Raw genomic sequence first — 16,618 nt, 5'->3', positions numbered from 1 at the left:
TTATTCTAACTCGAGTCCTTGGTGGTCTTCTATGCACATGAGCAAACCTTCTTACCCTATTCTTTCTCATTTTATCACTTACTTGAGCTACTCCCAGGTTTCTATGGATAGCTTCATTATTGATCATATTCTTTCTAGGTTTTATACTCATCCATCTTTGCATTTGCATTTATGCTACACTCACTTTTTCTGAGCATGTCTTTTCTTGATTGCCCAACACTCTACTCCATACAACATAGTTGGTCTTACAATTGTTTTATAGAATTTTCCCTTTAATGTAAGTGGTATTCTCCTATTATACAAAAGTCCAAATGCACCCCTCAATTTGTCTAGCCTACTACAATTCTATCATAATTGTGAAGCACCACGACTATCCACAATTAATGACTGGCGTAGAGTTAGTGGTGCTCATTTATGATAAGAATTAATGCAGTGTAACCACACTAGGACGAGATCTATTAATGGCTAAGCTGAGGTGACATGCGTGATTAAAAGTGATAATTTTAGGCAAAACTAGGTATGAAGGAGGACCCTTTGGGGGAGTAGGTGTAATAAGGACCTCAAACTTCTCCTTAAGGGGGCAAAGGGGGAAGGAGGTAATGACAGTTATAAATACCCCCTAGGAGACACCATTTAGGGCATTAGAGGAGGTAGGTGAAAAGGGACTTAAGAATGGTCCACAAAACATGCCTCATCCCGTCATGAAGAAATTTTGGTCTCTCTTGGGGTGAAAGCTAGGCTAAAGCCCGGTTCTCATATTCAGGGTTAGCCAATGCGAGTTTTCTATTGGGTTAATTGGCCTCTGAGATCCTATCATGTATATTGTAGTAGGATCCAACCCTAACATTTTTGCGACTTCACTAAGGATGCTACCTGTTCACGGGCTGGAGCAGCTTTTGTCTTTATATTAACAGAATAAGCTTAGGCCCGAGTCCGAGTCCGACCTGACCAATGGGCCTAGGTTTTGAGCCAGAGCCCGAACCTCATATAAAGCCCGAAGCTCGGGCCCAAGCCTAAGCCCAACTAGAAATTTAGAATTATTTTCTTTTTTATTCAATTAAAAAATATTTTATTTATATTAAATACCTCAAAACCTAAAAAATAATGAAAGATCTCATTATTACTTGAAAAAGAGAATAATAAGAAAGAATAATATTATATATTTATTTATTATATAAAAATATATTTTTATTATATAATACATTATCAAGTGGGGCTTGGGCTCAGGCCAGGATTTTTTGAAAAAGAATGAGCATGGCCCAAAAAAGGTTAGGCCCGAGCCTGTAGGCCTAAAATCCTGTCCAAGCCTGACTTAGATTGGGCTAGGCCAGGTCGACCCATCAGGTTACCCAACCCATGAACAGGTCTACCGGCTACAAAAACAAGAGCTATGCTCGAGTTTGAGCAGGACTGCCTATCAATTCTTTTTTATTATCAACTTATTTCTAAATTGAGCTATCTTTTTTCCTTTTTATGTTTTTTCACCTAATTCATGGACACCTACTTTCCTTCTCTGTTTCTCTTATATTTCTTAATACACACACTCACATGCATGCACACACACACACACATATACACTATTGCTAATCTATGTTGTGTTAATAAACCTTTTCTTTGAATAACTTTGCAATCTTTACATACATCATTTGTTTTGTTCTCCTATTTAGGAAAAAAATTATTTGATTTATGTTTGGCCAACTTTTATAAGTTTTTAAATTTACTATATCATAAACTACTACAATATTTAATATTGTTCCCCATGATTCACTATTCTCCCAAAATCCAAATCCTCCATGTACAATATCATATTCAATACTTTTCTTACCTGCATGCCCATTTAAGTCCCCTCCTATAAAAATTTTCTCTTTGTTTGGAATTTCTTGAATTAATCATTCTAAGTTTTTCCAAAATTGTATTTTAATATTTTCTTCTAAACTCACTTAAAATGCATAAGCACTAATTATGTTAATGATTTTCTCATGTAAAATAAGTAATTATTCCATCCCTAATTATTTTAACATTTATGATATCATTTTTTAAATACTTATCTATTATTATTGCCTCACCATTTCCATTAATCACTTCTCTTGTGTACCATAATTTGTAGCCATCAATTTCTTTAGTTTGTTTACCCTTCCATTTAGTTGTTTGTAAACATACAACATGAACCCTTATATTTTTCAGAATGTCTACTAATTCCATAGCTTTTATATTAATGTTCATACATTTAAAGTGGATGAAGGAAGTCATGTTTCTTGGATTAGTTTCTTTATCTGCTATTGTCCATAATGATGTGGAAATCATTGCTTGTTTGACACCGCAATTGGGTGTTGTTGTGCTATGTCACTTACGAGGACCATCCTAGCAAACCCTTGTCACTAAACACTATACTCGGGTTTAGGTGTAGCGTGTAGTTTTTGAAGAATGTCTTAGCATGAGTACAAAAAGATAAATAAATATCCATATTCATGAGGGTTTAGCAAAAGTTTTAGTGTCAACAACCAACCTAATGCAACCCTTATTTATCCGAGTTTGGAATTGATAATGTAAGAAAACTAACATCGCTAAATAAAAATTCAATGACAATTAAAACAATTTAATAGAACTACAAATAAATAATAAATTTTATCTAAAAAATAATCAAAAACCCATTTAATAGTAATAAATTTATTCAATGTATTAAAACAATAAAAATTAAGATAGATAATGAAAAATAACACACATCTAACAATATGTAACCACGTGTTTGGGTTGGACTTTGGTACCACTTGACCTAATTGTGAATGTCACAAGGCTCCTTTTGCCACAATTTTCTCTTAATAGTGCCCATGCATCACATATTACGTTGTTTATTTGGGTTATTATTTATATTCTTTTGCTTATTTCAGATAAAAATCTAGTTTATTATCATGGTTTGCTTTATCTTTTAATTTCGTTTGCCTATAATAAGGAGGGATTGCAAGTAAGGACGAGGTGTTAGATTGACCAAGTGATCACGTAGTTGGTCATGTTGTTATTGATTAAATACATTTATTGAGTTGTTAGAGATCTAAGCATTTTGAAATGTTTAGAGGCATCAAGGTCCTTGATGGGTGGACCTTTTGATTGCCTCAAGAACACCTATAAATAGAGATGATCACCATTCGATGAGGCATCCATTTCAATCTATTTTTCATCTCTTTGGAGGCTTGGAGACTCGTTTGAGAAACCAACACAGGTGGAAGCATAATTTGAAAATTCAAAATATTGTCCAGAAGCTGAAGTGAAGAGAAGAGAAAATAGAGAAAGAGATAAGAGATAAGAGAGATTTGAGAGCTAGAAGAGTTACTGGGGTGTTAGCTTTTTAGTATTTATATTAGGGCGACCAAATCATAACATAAAGTGAGGGGAATTATAATAATACCCCTGTGACACTAACAAAAATAAAAACACAAAGAAAAACAACTTATAACCAGTCTTTTAACACCCCCTCATGTTGGGACATAGATGATAATCATGCCCAACTTGTCACATAGATCATTGTGCTGCAAATGATGTAGCCCTTTTATGACGATGGCTGCAAGTTGATATTCGAAATTAACATAGGGGGTGCACACTTCCCCTTTGACAACATTTTCTCTGATGAAATGGTTGTCTACTTCCATGTGTTTGGTTATATCATGCAGTACTGGATTAACAACAATGTTTATGTCTACTTTGTTGTCACAATATAAAGTCATAGATCCATCAACTATAAATCCCAATTCACTCAATAGATTTTTTAACCACATTATTCCAGCCACTGCATGAGACATTGCTCTATATTCAACTTCAGCATTAAATATAGCCACCACATTCTGCTTTTTGCTTCTCCAAGTGACTAGGTTTTGCTCCCACAAAGGTACAATAATCATTGGTAGACTTTCTATCATCTACTGATCCTGTCCAATCTGCATTAGTATACACTTCAACCTTCAAATGTTCATGCTTTTGGACTAATAAACCTGTACCTGTGAATTTCTTAAGATATCTGAGAATTCTTTCAACTGCTTCAAGGTGGGTGGTCTTAGGGGCAATGCATGGATTGACTTAGAAAACCCACTACATAAGCAATACCTAGCCAAGTCATGAAGAAATATAGCAGTCTTCTTACAAGCCTCTAAAATTGATTCACATATTTGATGAATTCACATGGACAATCACTTAATTTGTGAATACGATCAATAGGAGAATCAACGGGTTTCACTCCCAATTTTTCTATATCCTGTAACAGATCTATGACATACTTTCTCTAATAAATGAAGATACCCTTTTGCGAGCGAGCAACTTTAATTCTAAGGAAGTATCTCAAATGACCTATATCTTTCACCTCAAACTAAGTAGCAAGAAATCCCTTAAATCATTGAATTTCATCTTTTCAATCACTAGAGATAACTATATCATCAACATACACTATTGGGGCTGCAATTTTCCTTTCACATCTTTTCACAAACAATATATGATCAGATTGACATTGCTTGTAACCCTTTTCTTGTACAACTACTTGGAATCTGCTGAACCAAGCTCTTGGTGATTGTTTCAAGCTATATAATGACTTTTTTAACCTGCATACCTTTTGTTCATTACCTTGAGCCCGAAAACTAAGAGGTTGTACCATGTACACTACTTCTTCTACATCACCATTTATAAATGCATTATTGATGTCCAATTGGTGAAGGTCCCAATTAAAGTTTGCACCTAAAGAGAAGAGAACCCTATTGGAGTTCATCTTAGCAAATAGTGCAAAAGTTTCTGCATAATCCACCCATACACTTGAGTGAACCCTTTTGCCACTAAACGAGCTTTATACCTTTCCACTGTGCCATCAACCCTATGTATCATTGTAAATTGTTAGACAACTATGCCCTTACCTCCAATCAGATTGATGTACTTATTAACATTTATTGTAAATGAATAAAGTGCATAATTGATTCATGTTATTTTGGTGTGTTTCTGTGTAATACCCTTAAACTGGACACTTACGAGATTCGTGTTAGTTTAGATTCTTCATAGTCGTTGGATAGATTTAGGGAGATTTATCCTGTCAAGGCTGACACTGATGTGCCACCAAGTGGGTTGGGGTGGCTTGTCTCAGCTAACAGGATGAGACCTGAGGTACATGTAGTGTGGGTTTTCTTAAAACCCTGAACCGGACCAAATTCCAGTATTACCCTGGACCTTGGAGACAGATGGGCAAAACTAAAATGTTACACCTGACCCCTAGACTTGATTATGGTACTACACTAAGTGTCGGATTGGGCTGTCTTTGATATGCTAATCAGTGAAATCCTTAGCAGGGATAAAAAACTGAGTATGTTGGGACAGTCCAAGAATTCACCTGAGTGGGTGATTGTAGTGACAGGATCAGCCCCTTTGTCGGACAAAGTGAATGATTGGGGATGCACTCTCTCTGATGGAAACCTAACCTGCCGGCAGTTGATTTCAAACTTGTTGAAATTTGTTTTGCAAAATATATTTATATAGAGATATACTTATATATTATGATTTCACAAAATGTTTGTAAAAGGTTTTAATTCCCAGGATCCATGTGAGTAGAGAGTGCAACACTGTACCTTGGAACCGAGGGAGAGGTTCTCTCTTATGGAGCAGTGTTTGATCATTTTGGGCTGAGAGGTTAAGTGTAAAACTATTGAGGGTGATACTGATCGGTTAATCTTGCATCTGCCCATAGTCATTGGGCCTTCATAAGGTGGCTGGACCCAATGACCATTTAGTGTAAATGTTGGGCCCATTAAGAGCTCATACTGATGGACTCTGGGGTTCACTATGTTCTGCAGTGAATTTGGACAGGCCTTGTAACAGAGGCTGGACTGAACCCTTGTGGTTGATGTGTAGATCAATGATAGGGTCACCCACCATACAAAGACAGCCAAGCTAGCCAGCACATAAAGGGAAAGTGAGCTATGTGACTAAATGGGCCTAAAGCCATTTCGAACTGTGCTTAAGTGAGTTAATTAAAAGGGGGCGAATTATGATTTATAATCTGATCAAGATTAGCTAAAGGATATGATAAGTCTTATCCATTTAAGAATCCAGATCCAAATATTAGATTTGGATCAATAAACTCTTTCCTAATTGATTAGGAAGTTGATCCAATGAAGACTATAAATAGTGGTGAATTCACCAGTTTATGCACTCAGCAATCTGCCGAATTCTCCTCTAGTTCCTGTTGCCCCTACCCAGTTCGATTTCCACTTTTGGATCTGGTCAAGAATAGTTCTTGATATTGTTTCTTGCTAGAATAAATAATCTAAAGTCATGCTCACCAGCCCCTTGCATGATTCTTGCTGAAAAATTAGGGTTATTGCTGAAGAACCACTTTGCTGATCTGCCTCACCATAAGCTGTGTCATCTTCAGTGGAGGCGGGTTTTTGTCACCTCTTTGGGTGTGAACACCCACATTGGGAGTTATTGTTATTCCGTATCAGGTACATCCCTACTTACTTCCTTTTGGTTTCAGATTTAGTCCGGTTTGTTTCAAGAACGAACATTGAAAATGTAGTTTTCTAAATTAGGGAATAGGATTCCCGGATGGGATAATGAAATTTTTGAAATTTTGCCCAGCCACCCTGCATGGTTCGGCCATCCATATGATGAATCTTCCATCCCTTCATTGTAAATACATTTCCACTGTGCCATCAACCCTATGTTTCATTGTAAATACCCATTTACATCCAAATGGTTCTTTTCCCTCTAGAAGATCCACCAATTTCCATGTACAATTTTTATGTAATGCATTAATTCCTTCATTCATGGCATATGTCCATTCAAGCACCAATTGAGCTTCTACCACATTTTTAGGAATAGGGACACCATCAATGGAAGAGAGGAAAGCCCGAAAGGAAGGTAAAATGTTTTCATAGGAAACAAAATGGGAAATTGGGTGCTTGGTGGTGCAAAATCTAACACCCTTTCAGTGAGCAATATGAAGGTTAAGATCATCAGCACTTGAGGTATCGATAGCAATAGAGTCAGAAATATCAATGGGAACTAAGGTACCTGGCTAGGTAGGATCCATCCCCGAAGAATTTGATGGCATTGGTGGTACAACTTCTAGATACTCCATAGCTCTTGAACTTGGTTGGTCTTTATGATGACGATAGAAAACATGGACGGGAGGAGGATCAGGTAGAGGGAGGAGCTAAATCTGAGGTAGGAGAGGATTCTGAACCTATTTGTCCTCATACCTACACTCCCCCTAAGGAAACACATGAAAGAAATGTTCACTCTAAAAAAAGGAGACATCTATGGAAACATGATATTTCCGAGAGACGGGATCAAAGCACTGGTACCCCGAAAATATGCAAGGAATAGCACAAGGATTTAATTTCCCACAAGTGGGTGACAGGTTTTGAACAAAGCAACAACAACCAAAAACACGGAGAGGAATAGACAACAGAGGAGCCTTGGGAAACAGAAGATGAAATACAATGTTTACTCAACTGGAATATCCTATTTCGCATAGGATATACCCATGTCTACCTAGAATAACCATCAATAAAGGTAATAAAATATTTGTAGCCACTTTTATATGGTAAAGTAACTTGGCCCTAAACATCAGAATGAACAATATGAAAAAGAAATTCAGATTTATTATTATTTGAAGAAAAATGAGTTCTACAATGTTTACTCAACTAACAAGTTTGACATATTAACTATGACATTGACACCGACTTAAACAACTCTGGAAATACAATATTTAAGGAATTAAAGGATAAATGACCAAGACGACTGTGCCATAAATAGGCCTAACTCTTACTAGACTGACTCTTAGATTTGATAACTACAAGGCCAACCTTATTCTCCAACAAGTAGGCACCATCCACTATACGCCCTCTACGAATCATCTTCCCCGAGTTCAAATCCTGAATCACACAATAATAAGAGAATAAGGTTCCTGAACCGTTTAAAGAATTGGTTATACTACTAACAAAAAACAAATTAATAGGGAATTGAGGAACATGTAAAACATTAGAAAGTGTGGAACCAAAAGGAAGAGAAATAGTTCATTGACCAGCTATGGTAGAGAATGAACCATCAGCCAATCTCACTTTGTCTCTTTTAGAGAGAAGATGATAGGTCTGAAAGTAGGTAGACTTACTAGTCATATGTTTTGACGATCCATAATCAATTATCCAATGAGAGTCAGAAGAATGAAACGTTACATGGAGAGTTGTGGCATAATTACCTAATGTAGATGCATATGAAGTTCTAAATGATCACGAAAGGAATTAACGATATCCTCCCTAGGGTCATAACCAAAGGTGTATGTCTGAATTGAAGTAGTAGGAGGGGACTGGTTCTCTTGAGTAGCCATGTTTGATGTAGTGAATTTTCTTGAACCTTGTTGCCTCGACTTCTTATTCTGATTTGAACCCTGTTTCTTACTCAATTTCTAAGCCCATTTTGATTTCCCATGAATGTCCCAACATGTGTTACAAGTGTGTCGAAGTTTCTGGCAATGGGTGCACCATAAATTTTCATTGTCATCCACCATTTCTTTTTGAGAGTCACCCTTTTTAAAAAGGATTTCCCCCACTTGTAACAATACTTCCTTTTGATGCCAACACAACTGCATCTCCCCCAAAATTATTTATCAAATTTCTTCTATTTTCTTCTGACAAATGAGAGATCCTTGCTCCCAAGGATATGCACTTTAATGGATTCATATATAGGGTTCAGACCAAGAAGGAAGGCAAAAACCCTCTACTAAGAAACAAGAGACTTATATGCTTTCACATCGTCATCACACTTCCTATCTACACTTTGATAATGATCCAACTCTTTCTAGATGGAAGACAAGTCTGAATAGTGCATAGAGAGACTCCTCTCCCATGTTCTCCCATGTCTGAATAGTGATTGATATTTGCATAGTGTCTCAATTCAAAATAGGTTGACTTGTCTTGTTCTCAAATTTCATAAGCTATTTCAGCCCACATAAAGTTTCTTCTCACTTGAGATTGCATAGGCACTAAGAGATGCCATGACATTACCAAGTTGTTCTCCTGGTTCCATCTATCATACTCATTACTCCCAGAATTAGGTTATTTAATTCTTCCATTTATATAGCCTATTTTTTCCTCTTGCATTAATGTATAGCTTGATCCCCTTCGACCATTCTAAGTAATTTAGTCCATCAAGAGGCATGACAGCCATATGGAAGGATAAATCCATACTCCCACTCAGTCCATTATGCATTAAGGAAACACTGGAGGTGGTTGAGTCTTCACTATTCATGATTGTTGGTTTAGATCACACTAGAAGTGGTTAAATCTTCACAAAAAAAAGGTCCGAATTGTCCAACTTATTTTCCCTTTCGCACACTATTTTTTATGAAAAACATGCACTAGGAAATTACAGGCAGCCACCTTCTAGATCGACCACTTTCTGTTTCTCCGCCACCACTATCGTTGTCTGTAAATTGTCGATAGAAGCTCATCTGAGCTCAACTTCCCTTGAGTCCAAAAGGGTCTAAGAAGCAAAGTAGAAATAATGTTCGGAAAGCCCAGATATGAGTATCTCTTATTCGTCGTTTTGATGTAGGTACTCAGATATGCTGGTACTCAAATCCGATTGTCATCCAGTGAGGAAGTTGCTACCGCCGCTCGTTCGAGTTGCAGCAGCGGTGGCATAACAGGGGAGAAAGAAAAAGAAAAAGAAGAGGAAAAAGGAGGGAGAAAGGAAGTTGCCAGTGATTAAAATGTGCCTCCGGCGCTCACATTTCAGCACAACACCAGTCTGAGAAGATTTTTGGAGGCTTTGAGAAGAATGGGACCGCCCAACATGTATCTCCTCAGAATCGCTCTGTACTATGATTCTACGATGCCCAAAAGGTATGATACCCCTACAACTTTGATCAATCAAAAAGGGTAAAGATGCGATTGAGCCTGGATGGATCTCAACGAATGATGTTACGTCTCCTTGAAGTCTCGAACCAAATGGTTGATTCTACCTATGACTACGTATTATCAATTTTTCAAGAGCATGGTCAAAGTCAAATGTTTCTCTTCTCTTCTTCCCCCAATCATCAAATGGTTGTTTCTATCTATCTATCTATATATATATATATGATTTTTTTATTTTTTTATTCCATGTCACTTTTGAAATAACCAATGAGATGTACTTTCCCAATATCCTAAATAATCTCTTATCCTAAAATTTATCATAAACTACTTCCCCCACTTTCTCTAGAATTATCTATAATTCCTATTTATCTTCTAAATTATCTCTAATTCCTATTTATCCTCTCCCCTACTTTTTATCTATATCTATCTAAAGAAAGTTTGGATTAAAAAATTTAAGAATTATTTAAATATTATAACAAAATTATATAATAACTTTAAAATATTTATTAAAAACATAAAAAATAATTTTATATTTTACAAAGTATATCACGAAATTATGTACTAACAATTTAAATTATGTTTTTCCGGATTATTAATTTAAATGTTTTTCAAATATTTAATAGCATTAAACAAATAAAATTCAAATAACAAAAAAATTAAATAATTTTATAAATTATTTAAATATTTAATTAACTAAATATTTATCATAACTATATTTTAAATAGTTAAAATAACGAAATAATCTATTAAATAATTTCATATTTTTACAAAATATATCACAAAATTATGCAATAACAATTTAAATTATGTTTTTCAAACATTTAATAATATGTCATAGCTTTAAATAAATAAAATTCAAATAAGAAAATTAAATATTTATATATTATTTAAATATTTATTATAACTAGATTTTAAATAGTTAAAATAAAAAAATTATGTAATAAATTTAAAAATTTCTTTAAAGTAGAAAAATAATTATAACATAATATTGTAATTAATAATAATTTAATATATTACAAAATTAATAGTGAAATTATGTAATAATAGTATAAATTATGATTTTATGGATAATTAAATTCCATAAATAACTAACATTTTAAAATTTAAATATTTTACATATTATTTAAGTCTTTAAATAACTGGATATTTTAAATAACAAAATATTTAACATAACTAGATTTTAAATAGTTAAAATAAATAAATTATATAATAAATTTAAATTTTTTTGAAAAGTAGAAAAATAATTATAACATAATATTGAAATTAATAATAATTTAATTTTTTACATAATATTGTAAATAATTAATTTCACTTATATCAAGTAATAATTCAAAAAAATTAATATTTATTAATAATAATTTTAAACCCTTCATCTATATTTATTATATAATCTATATCTATATCTATATACATACATACATAATAAAGAGTCGAAAACACTTTCTCCTTTTTTCTCCTTTTTTGTTTTTTATTCGATGTCATTTTTTAAAGGTAAACCTCTTAAAGTACCCCTACTTTGAGCTATTTTCTTGCGGTACCCTTAATTTTTTTACAATTAACTAACTCTACCCCTGTCTTTAATATCCTTAATGTTCCATCGAAATTCATACACACCTTGAAAACCCAATTTTGCCCTTCGTTTCTCTCCCTTCTTTTTCATCATCCCTCTTCCCGGCGGCAGCTACAGTGAACCACTTTGCAACCGTTCCACTCCCTGTTTCTCCGCCACCACTGTCCTTGCCTGTAAATTGTCGACAGAATCTCATCTGAGCTCAATTTCCCTTGAGTTCAAAAGGGTTTAAGAAGCAAAGTAGAAATAATGTTCGGCAAGCCCAGATCGTAGAAGGAAACCAGATCTGACTATCTCTCATTCGCCGTTTTGATGTAGGTACTCAGATATTCTGGTACTCAAATCCGATTGTCATCCAGTAAGGAAGTTGCTACCGCTGCTCGTTCGAGTTGCAGCAGCGGTGGCAGAACAGGGGAGAAAAAAAAAGAAAAAGAAGAGGAAAAAGGAGGGAGAAAGAAAGTTGCCGGTGATTAAAACCCCTACTGCAATTAAACATTCACCTGCAGAGAAGAAAAAATTTCAAAGCAGAGAGAATGAGAGAACCAGAGCAATCAGAATCCCAAACAAAATGCAACAGGAACTCACGATTTTTCTTGTTATTATTATTTATTAAAACTCCTTCAATATCCATGTCTATGTCCTGAAAAAAAAGCACGCATCTAGAATTTTCCGAGAGCGCACGGGCTCTTCACAGAGCGCGCTTCACACGTGCCTCTATAGTACATCTCAACCGTATATTGGAATAAGTCCCAATGACAAGTACGGAAGATATTCCCCATACACGGTTAAGATAGTGGGGCGAGCTTTGTGAGGCACCAATCCGAACTCTTCACTCTTCGGCGGGTGAAAATGCTCAACAGACGAAACCGCGAAAGGGAAAAAAAAGCAGAAAGTGTTCCCGGGGTTTACCTCAAACGCTATCTGTGTACTTTCGTCTGTTATTATTTGGTTTTTGGGTGTACTCGTTCCTACGTGAAGAAAATGATGTGGGAAGAGTGGGAATATCAGGCAGGGGACGACAAAGAAGAAGAGGAAGTGGAGCAAGACGGTCCCGTTGATTTCGATTTCCTTTCGCTGTTACCTAAGCCTAAGGTATGGTCTCTGTCGTTAATTCAGTTGTTTTCTATTTCCTTTTTGTGTTCAACTTTTGATGAAATACTTGCCACGAAGAAGAAGAATAACGTCTTAGGGTTTATGCACTATTTGATTGAATATCTGAAGTGAGTTTCGTTGTTCTTCAGACATTTGTTTGATGGTTATTTTGGTTGGGTGTTTAGGAAGTTTAATAAGATCAATTGGAATTACGAAGATGGAGTGGTTGGTGGTGGGAGCAGGAAAATGGTTAAATATCTCTTACCAAAATACTGCTGGACGGGGGAGGCATTCTGCGCTTATGTGTTTATGGAGACAGCTAGGAAATACTGCTCAAAACAGTTGGTCTGAATTACAGAAGATCTTAAGTTCTGGGTTGCTTGAATGGGAAAATCGAACCTCCACGGAACTTGGAAATCCTGATTAAAGACTGTCATAGCATAGCCATAGACACCAGATTCTCATGGATCTGTTGGGGTTGGCTACCTTGGTGTTGTGCGGCACTCCATCCTCCTCTAACGAAAAAAGAAGACAAAATGTTAGAAAATCTTTTCTCCTTCCGATGAGTTTTCACCTAAATGTTTCAAATAAGGTTTTACTCGAGGTCATAGATTCTGTTACGATCCATTTGTCCCATGTTGGTAGTAGTATGGAATGCTAATGTAACGTAGCCTACATCGGTGGCATGGGATGCTGTTGTGGGGTATATATGTGCTTGGGTTCCCTCCCTCTAACAGCTAGTTTTTTAGAGGTGAGTTCCCATAAGGCACATAACAGATTCTGATTGCCATGCACTTGCCATTCCTAGATCAGTAGGTACCTTGCCTGTTTCTAAAAACTGATCTGGTTATTGCGTGTAAAAAACTTAATAGAGATGTATTTTAGGAAGAACTATCCATGCCGGAAGAATATGGAGGGGGTTAGAGTATGGAAGTAATTTCATCATTGTAGAAGATCAGAAGATGCATGAAAGGGAGGAATATGGTGATTGTGCATAGAGAGAATGCACTTAGATGTAATCTTTGTTGCACTCTAAGCTAAGTAATCAGCAGTTTAATATGAGCTTTATAATGCTGTAACCAATGGCAGGAACACGCTTAAACTCTATGAGATAGGATCAGCAGGCAGTGGCAGTAAACAAGGCCCACAGGCCAGATGTAGGACACGCCAGTGTTACTTGCTTGGGTTTAAACAAATTTGTACTCAATTAAAGAGTCGGCACATAATTTTTGAAGCAAGAGGTTATTGGAAGTCAATTTCAGAAACCTCAGGCATATATAGCTGCTCAGTATACTTCTTTTGATATGAAAGTAATCATCTGAGCTAGTGAAGTACTTTAATGTGCAAGCCTCTAAAATACCTCCTGCATTATGAGAAAGCATGAGGAGATATTACCTGGAGATACAATTTTTGCTTGTACGATTTTATTATGTGGTATTTTGTGTCATGTATCTCATGTTTTTGAAGTACTTGAAAACATTTCACTCAATTTTTTGGCTTATAGTTCTAATCATCAGTGTGGAATTTCCCATGTAGGACTACTATAAAATATTGGAAGTGTCTTATGATGCTACAGAAGACACCATACGATCCAACTATATCCGTCTTGCATTGGTTTGTATTTAATTTTGTCTCATTATGCATTGGTGAACATTCGTATATTTTATGTGCCCGTACTTTAAATACCACAATTTGATTTCTATGGCATTATTTTAACTTTATTATTCATTTGTGGAGCTCTGTTCAAGTTCGTCTGAACTAAAACATAAAGAAGCCCTTTATCCTATTTGTTTGTTTGTTTGTTTATACATTTTCCTTTTTTTTTTTTAAATTCCTACTGTTGAGAAAACCCATGCATTAGAACATCTCATCAACATCATCTTCTTTTTTACAGAAATGGCACCCAGATAAAAGGAAGGATCAGGATGGTGCAACTTCTAGATTTCAAGAGATAAATGAGGCTTACCAAGGTTAGTATTAGTGTATTACTTTCACCTTATTTTAGATATATCTTATCACTTCATGCAAAGGATTACGCTTGAACTGCGAAAGCGGAGAGGTTTTTCAGTTTTTGCATTCTACATTCAAACCATGACCATGAGGATGTAGACCAAAAGGAATGGGGAGAAAGTGACTGAAATTAACTAAAATGTTCCACTTATGGTTAGCAATGAAAAAATAAGCATATATGAGGGTGGAGCATATAGCAATGGTGGGACAGGATTTGTCTAACAAAATCCAAATAGTTGGGATTAAAACCATCTTATTTGACTTGAGTAATGGGGAAAGCATAACATTTATCACATGGTTTCATTCTTTTCCTTGTAAGGGTGTGTTGTTGTTATTTATTCTTATATAACCGTATGCACCTTTTTTATCTAAGTATTTTTTCTTTTCTTCTATTTGCTATTGGTCTATATATTGAAACGGATAGATATGAGTTTGTTAGACTCCTTAATTTGCATGGATAATAACGTGAAATAGATCTGTATTTGACATTATGGATGCTTTCCTTTCTCACAGTTCTAAGTGATCCTGTTAAAAGGAGGGAATATGATAGTAAAGGGATGGAACGTGTGTATGATTACAACATCATTGTAAGATTTCTTCCATCTCTTATCTCATTGTTAATGTTCCGTTTTTTTGTTCCTCTCGATTCAACCATTTCTGTGATTTTCTGTTTACAGGAGTACCTTAACCGATATAAAGGATTGATCTTAACATGCAATGGCCTTGGAATCAGAAATTCGATCTGGTAAATATAACGGGGAGCATACAAGGGTTGTTGATGAGGAAATTGATTGTGGATACTTTAGACTAGAGACTCGGGAGTCACTGGAGTTTTGAGGTAAACTAGGTTATAAGTTATAACAACCGATCAAGAGGACAGAACAGCCAAATATTTGTATTGGCATTTCACAAATGTAATTAATCTTTTGAAGATCTTGGCATGTGTCACTCTTGCCAATAGTTTATGATATGGAATGATGTTCCATTTCTTTCTCACTCGTTTCCTGTGGTTTGATGCAAAGGCATCGAACCTTGAGTGCTGTGGTTACGGGTGTTTGTTTTTTTGGTAAATTTGGTTACAAGTGCTTGTTTCAAATCAAATTTTAGGTTATCGGTGTAAAAGGAGGCAAACGCTCCGTTAGGGAAGAGTGCAATTACAAATATGTTTAATTGTGCAATGATAGTTTCGTACTCCTTGTCAAACAATTTTTAGTTGTGATGAGTATGAACATGAATTTCAAGACTGAAATTCACCTTTTTTTATTAGGGAAAATCTATAATGGGGTAAAGGCTTTGACCAATTATTAATTGTCCAACTTCGAGTGTAAAAGTTTGCATTCATTTTTTTTAGATGTGGATTTTACTCTTTTTTAATGCAAATATGTTGTGGAATTCGTGATTGCTGTCGTTTTTAACGTCAGTTTGGTTCATGTTTGTACTCTGGTTCAGTTTTAAAGGTGTTAGATAAGAATACATGTGTTGGCAATCATGAATTCCTAGACATGTTTGCATTCATCATAAGAGCAAAATTCACATCTAAAAAATGATACAAACTTTTGCTCTCAGATCAATGATAAATAAAGTTGGATTTTAGTCTTGGAATTCGTGTATATGCCCATAACAACCAAAAACCATTTAGTAAGATCAATGCAAAACCAAACAAACTTCGAATTTCATGAACCAGAATGTCTGTATTTGCACTCTTCCCGTCTTCACAAACTTCGAATTTTATGAACCAGAATGGCTGTATTTGCACTCTTCCCGTCTTCCTAAACGGAGCATGATTACAAATGAATAGAGCATATGGTCGTTTTTGGACTCCTGTGTAGGCAAATTTACAGGTAAAGTGTTTGTGCCAATGTTTTCAAACTGTTGTTGACCCAGATGGTTGGACTGTTCAGCCTGGGAACTGTCCAGGCAATTAGTTCTGTTTTACCTTAAACCTGGTCTTTGGTACAAAATTGTTGAAAAAGCCAAAACCTGTTGACTCAGGCAATTGAACCGTTGATCCATTGATTTGTTCAATGGTTTTTGACCGTTTTTATTTTTATTATTTTTGTCA

The 16,618-nt window shown here is 35.4% G+C and overlaps 1 protein-coding gene and 1 long non-coding RNA gene across 3 annotated transcripts; one reads left to right on the top strand and one right to left on the bottom strand.

The window, feature by feature from the left end:
- Nucleotides 1-7,611: 7,611 nt before the first annotated feature.
- On the bottom strand, nucleotides 7,612-11,634 carry LOC148791255 (uncharacterized). The gene is made up of 2 exons (XR_016076093.1): nucleotides 11,499-11,634; nucleotides 7,612-7,904 (listed from the first exon to the last, which is right to left on the bottom strand). It is a non-coding gene; the product is annotated as an uncharacterized LOC148791255 (long non-coding RNA).
- A 515-nt stretch (nucleotides 11,635-12,149) lies between these two features.
- LOC104603827 (Chaperone DnaJ-domain superfamily protein) lies at nucleotides 12,150-15,552 on the top strand. Of its 2 annotated transcripts, XM_010267988.3 has the most exons (5): nucleotides 12,150-12,546; nucleotides 14,083-14,160; nucleotides 14,441-14,516; nucleotides 15,070-15,143; nucleotides 15,234-15,552. In XM_010267988.3, exons 1-5 carry the CDS (start codon nucleotides 12,304-12,306, stop codon nucleotides 15,303-15,305), a joined length of 543 nt encoding a protein of 180 aa, XP_010266290.1. In that variant the 5' UTR covers nucleotides 12,150-12,303; the 3' UTR covers nucleotides 15,306-15,552. The 2 variants fall into 2 exon arrangements, with proteins under 2 accessions (XP_010266290.1, XP_010266299.1); XM_010267997.3 differs by lacking the exon at nucleotides 14,083-14,160.
- The last annotated feature ends 1,066 nt before the right edge of the window (nucleotides 15,553-16,618 follow it).

This window comes from Nelumbo nucifera, chromosome 5 (assembly GCF_055504915.1).
Source record: "Nelumbo nucifera cultivar China Antique chromosome 5, China Antique-T2T, whole genome shotgun sequence".
Taxonomy (NCBI): Eukaryota; Viridiplantae; Streptophyta; class Magnoliopsida; order Proteales; family Nelumbonaceae; genus Nelumbo; species Nelumbo nucifera.
The sequence above is the reverse complement of the archived record's forward strand: the minus strand, read 5'-3'. Positions and strand labels throughout refer to the sequence as shown.

Coding starts and splice junctions, on each gene's coding strand:
- LOC104603827 (XM_010267988.3), top strand. CDS start 12,304: ATGCTCAACAGACGAAACCGCGAAAGGGAAAAAAAAGCAGAAAGTGTT. Junction 14,517..15,069: donor GATAAATGAGGCTTACCAAG/GTTAGTATTAGT, acceptor CCTTTCTCACAG/TTCTAAGTGATCCTGTTAAA. Junction 15,144..15,233: donor TGTATGATTACAACATCATT/GTAAGATTTCTT, acceptor TTCTGTTTACAG/GAGTACCTTAACCGATATAA.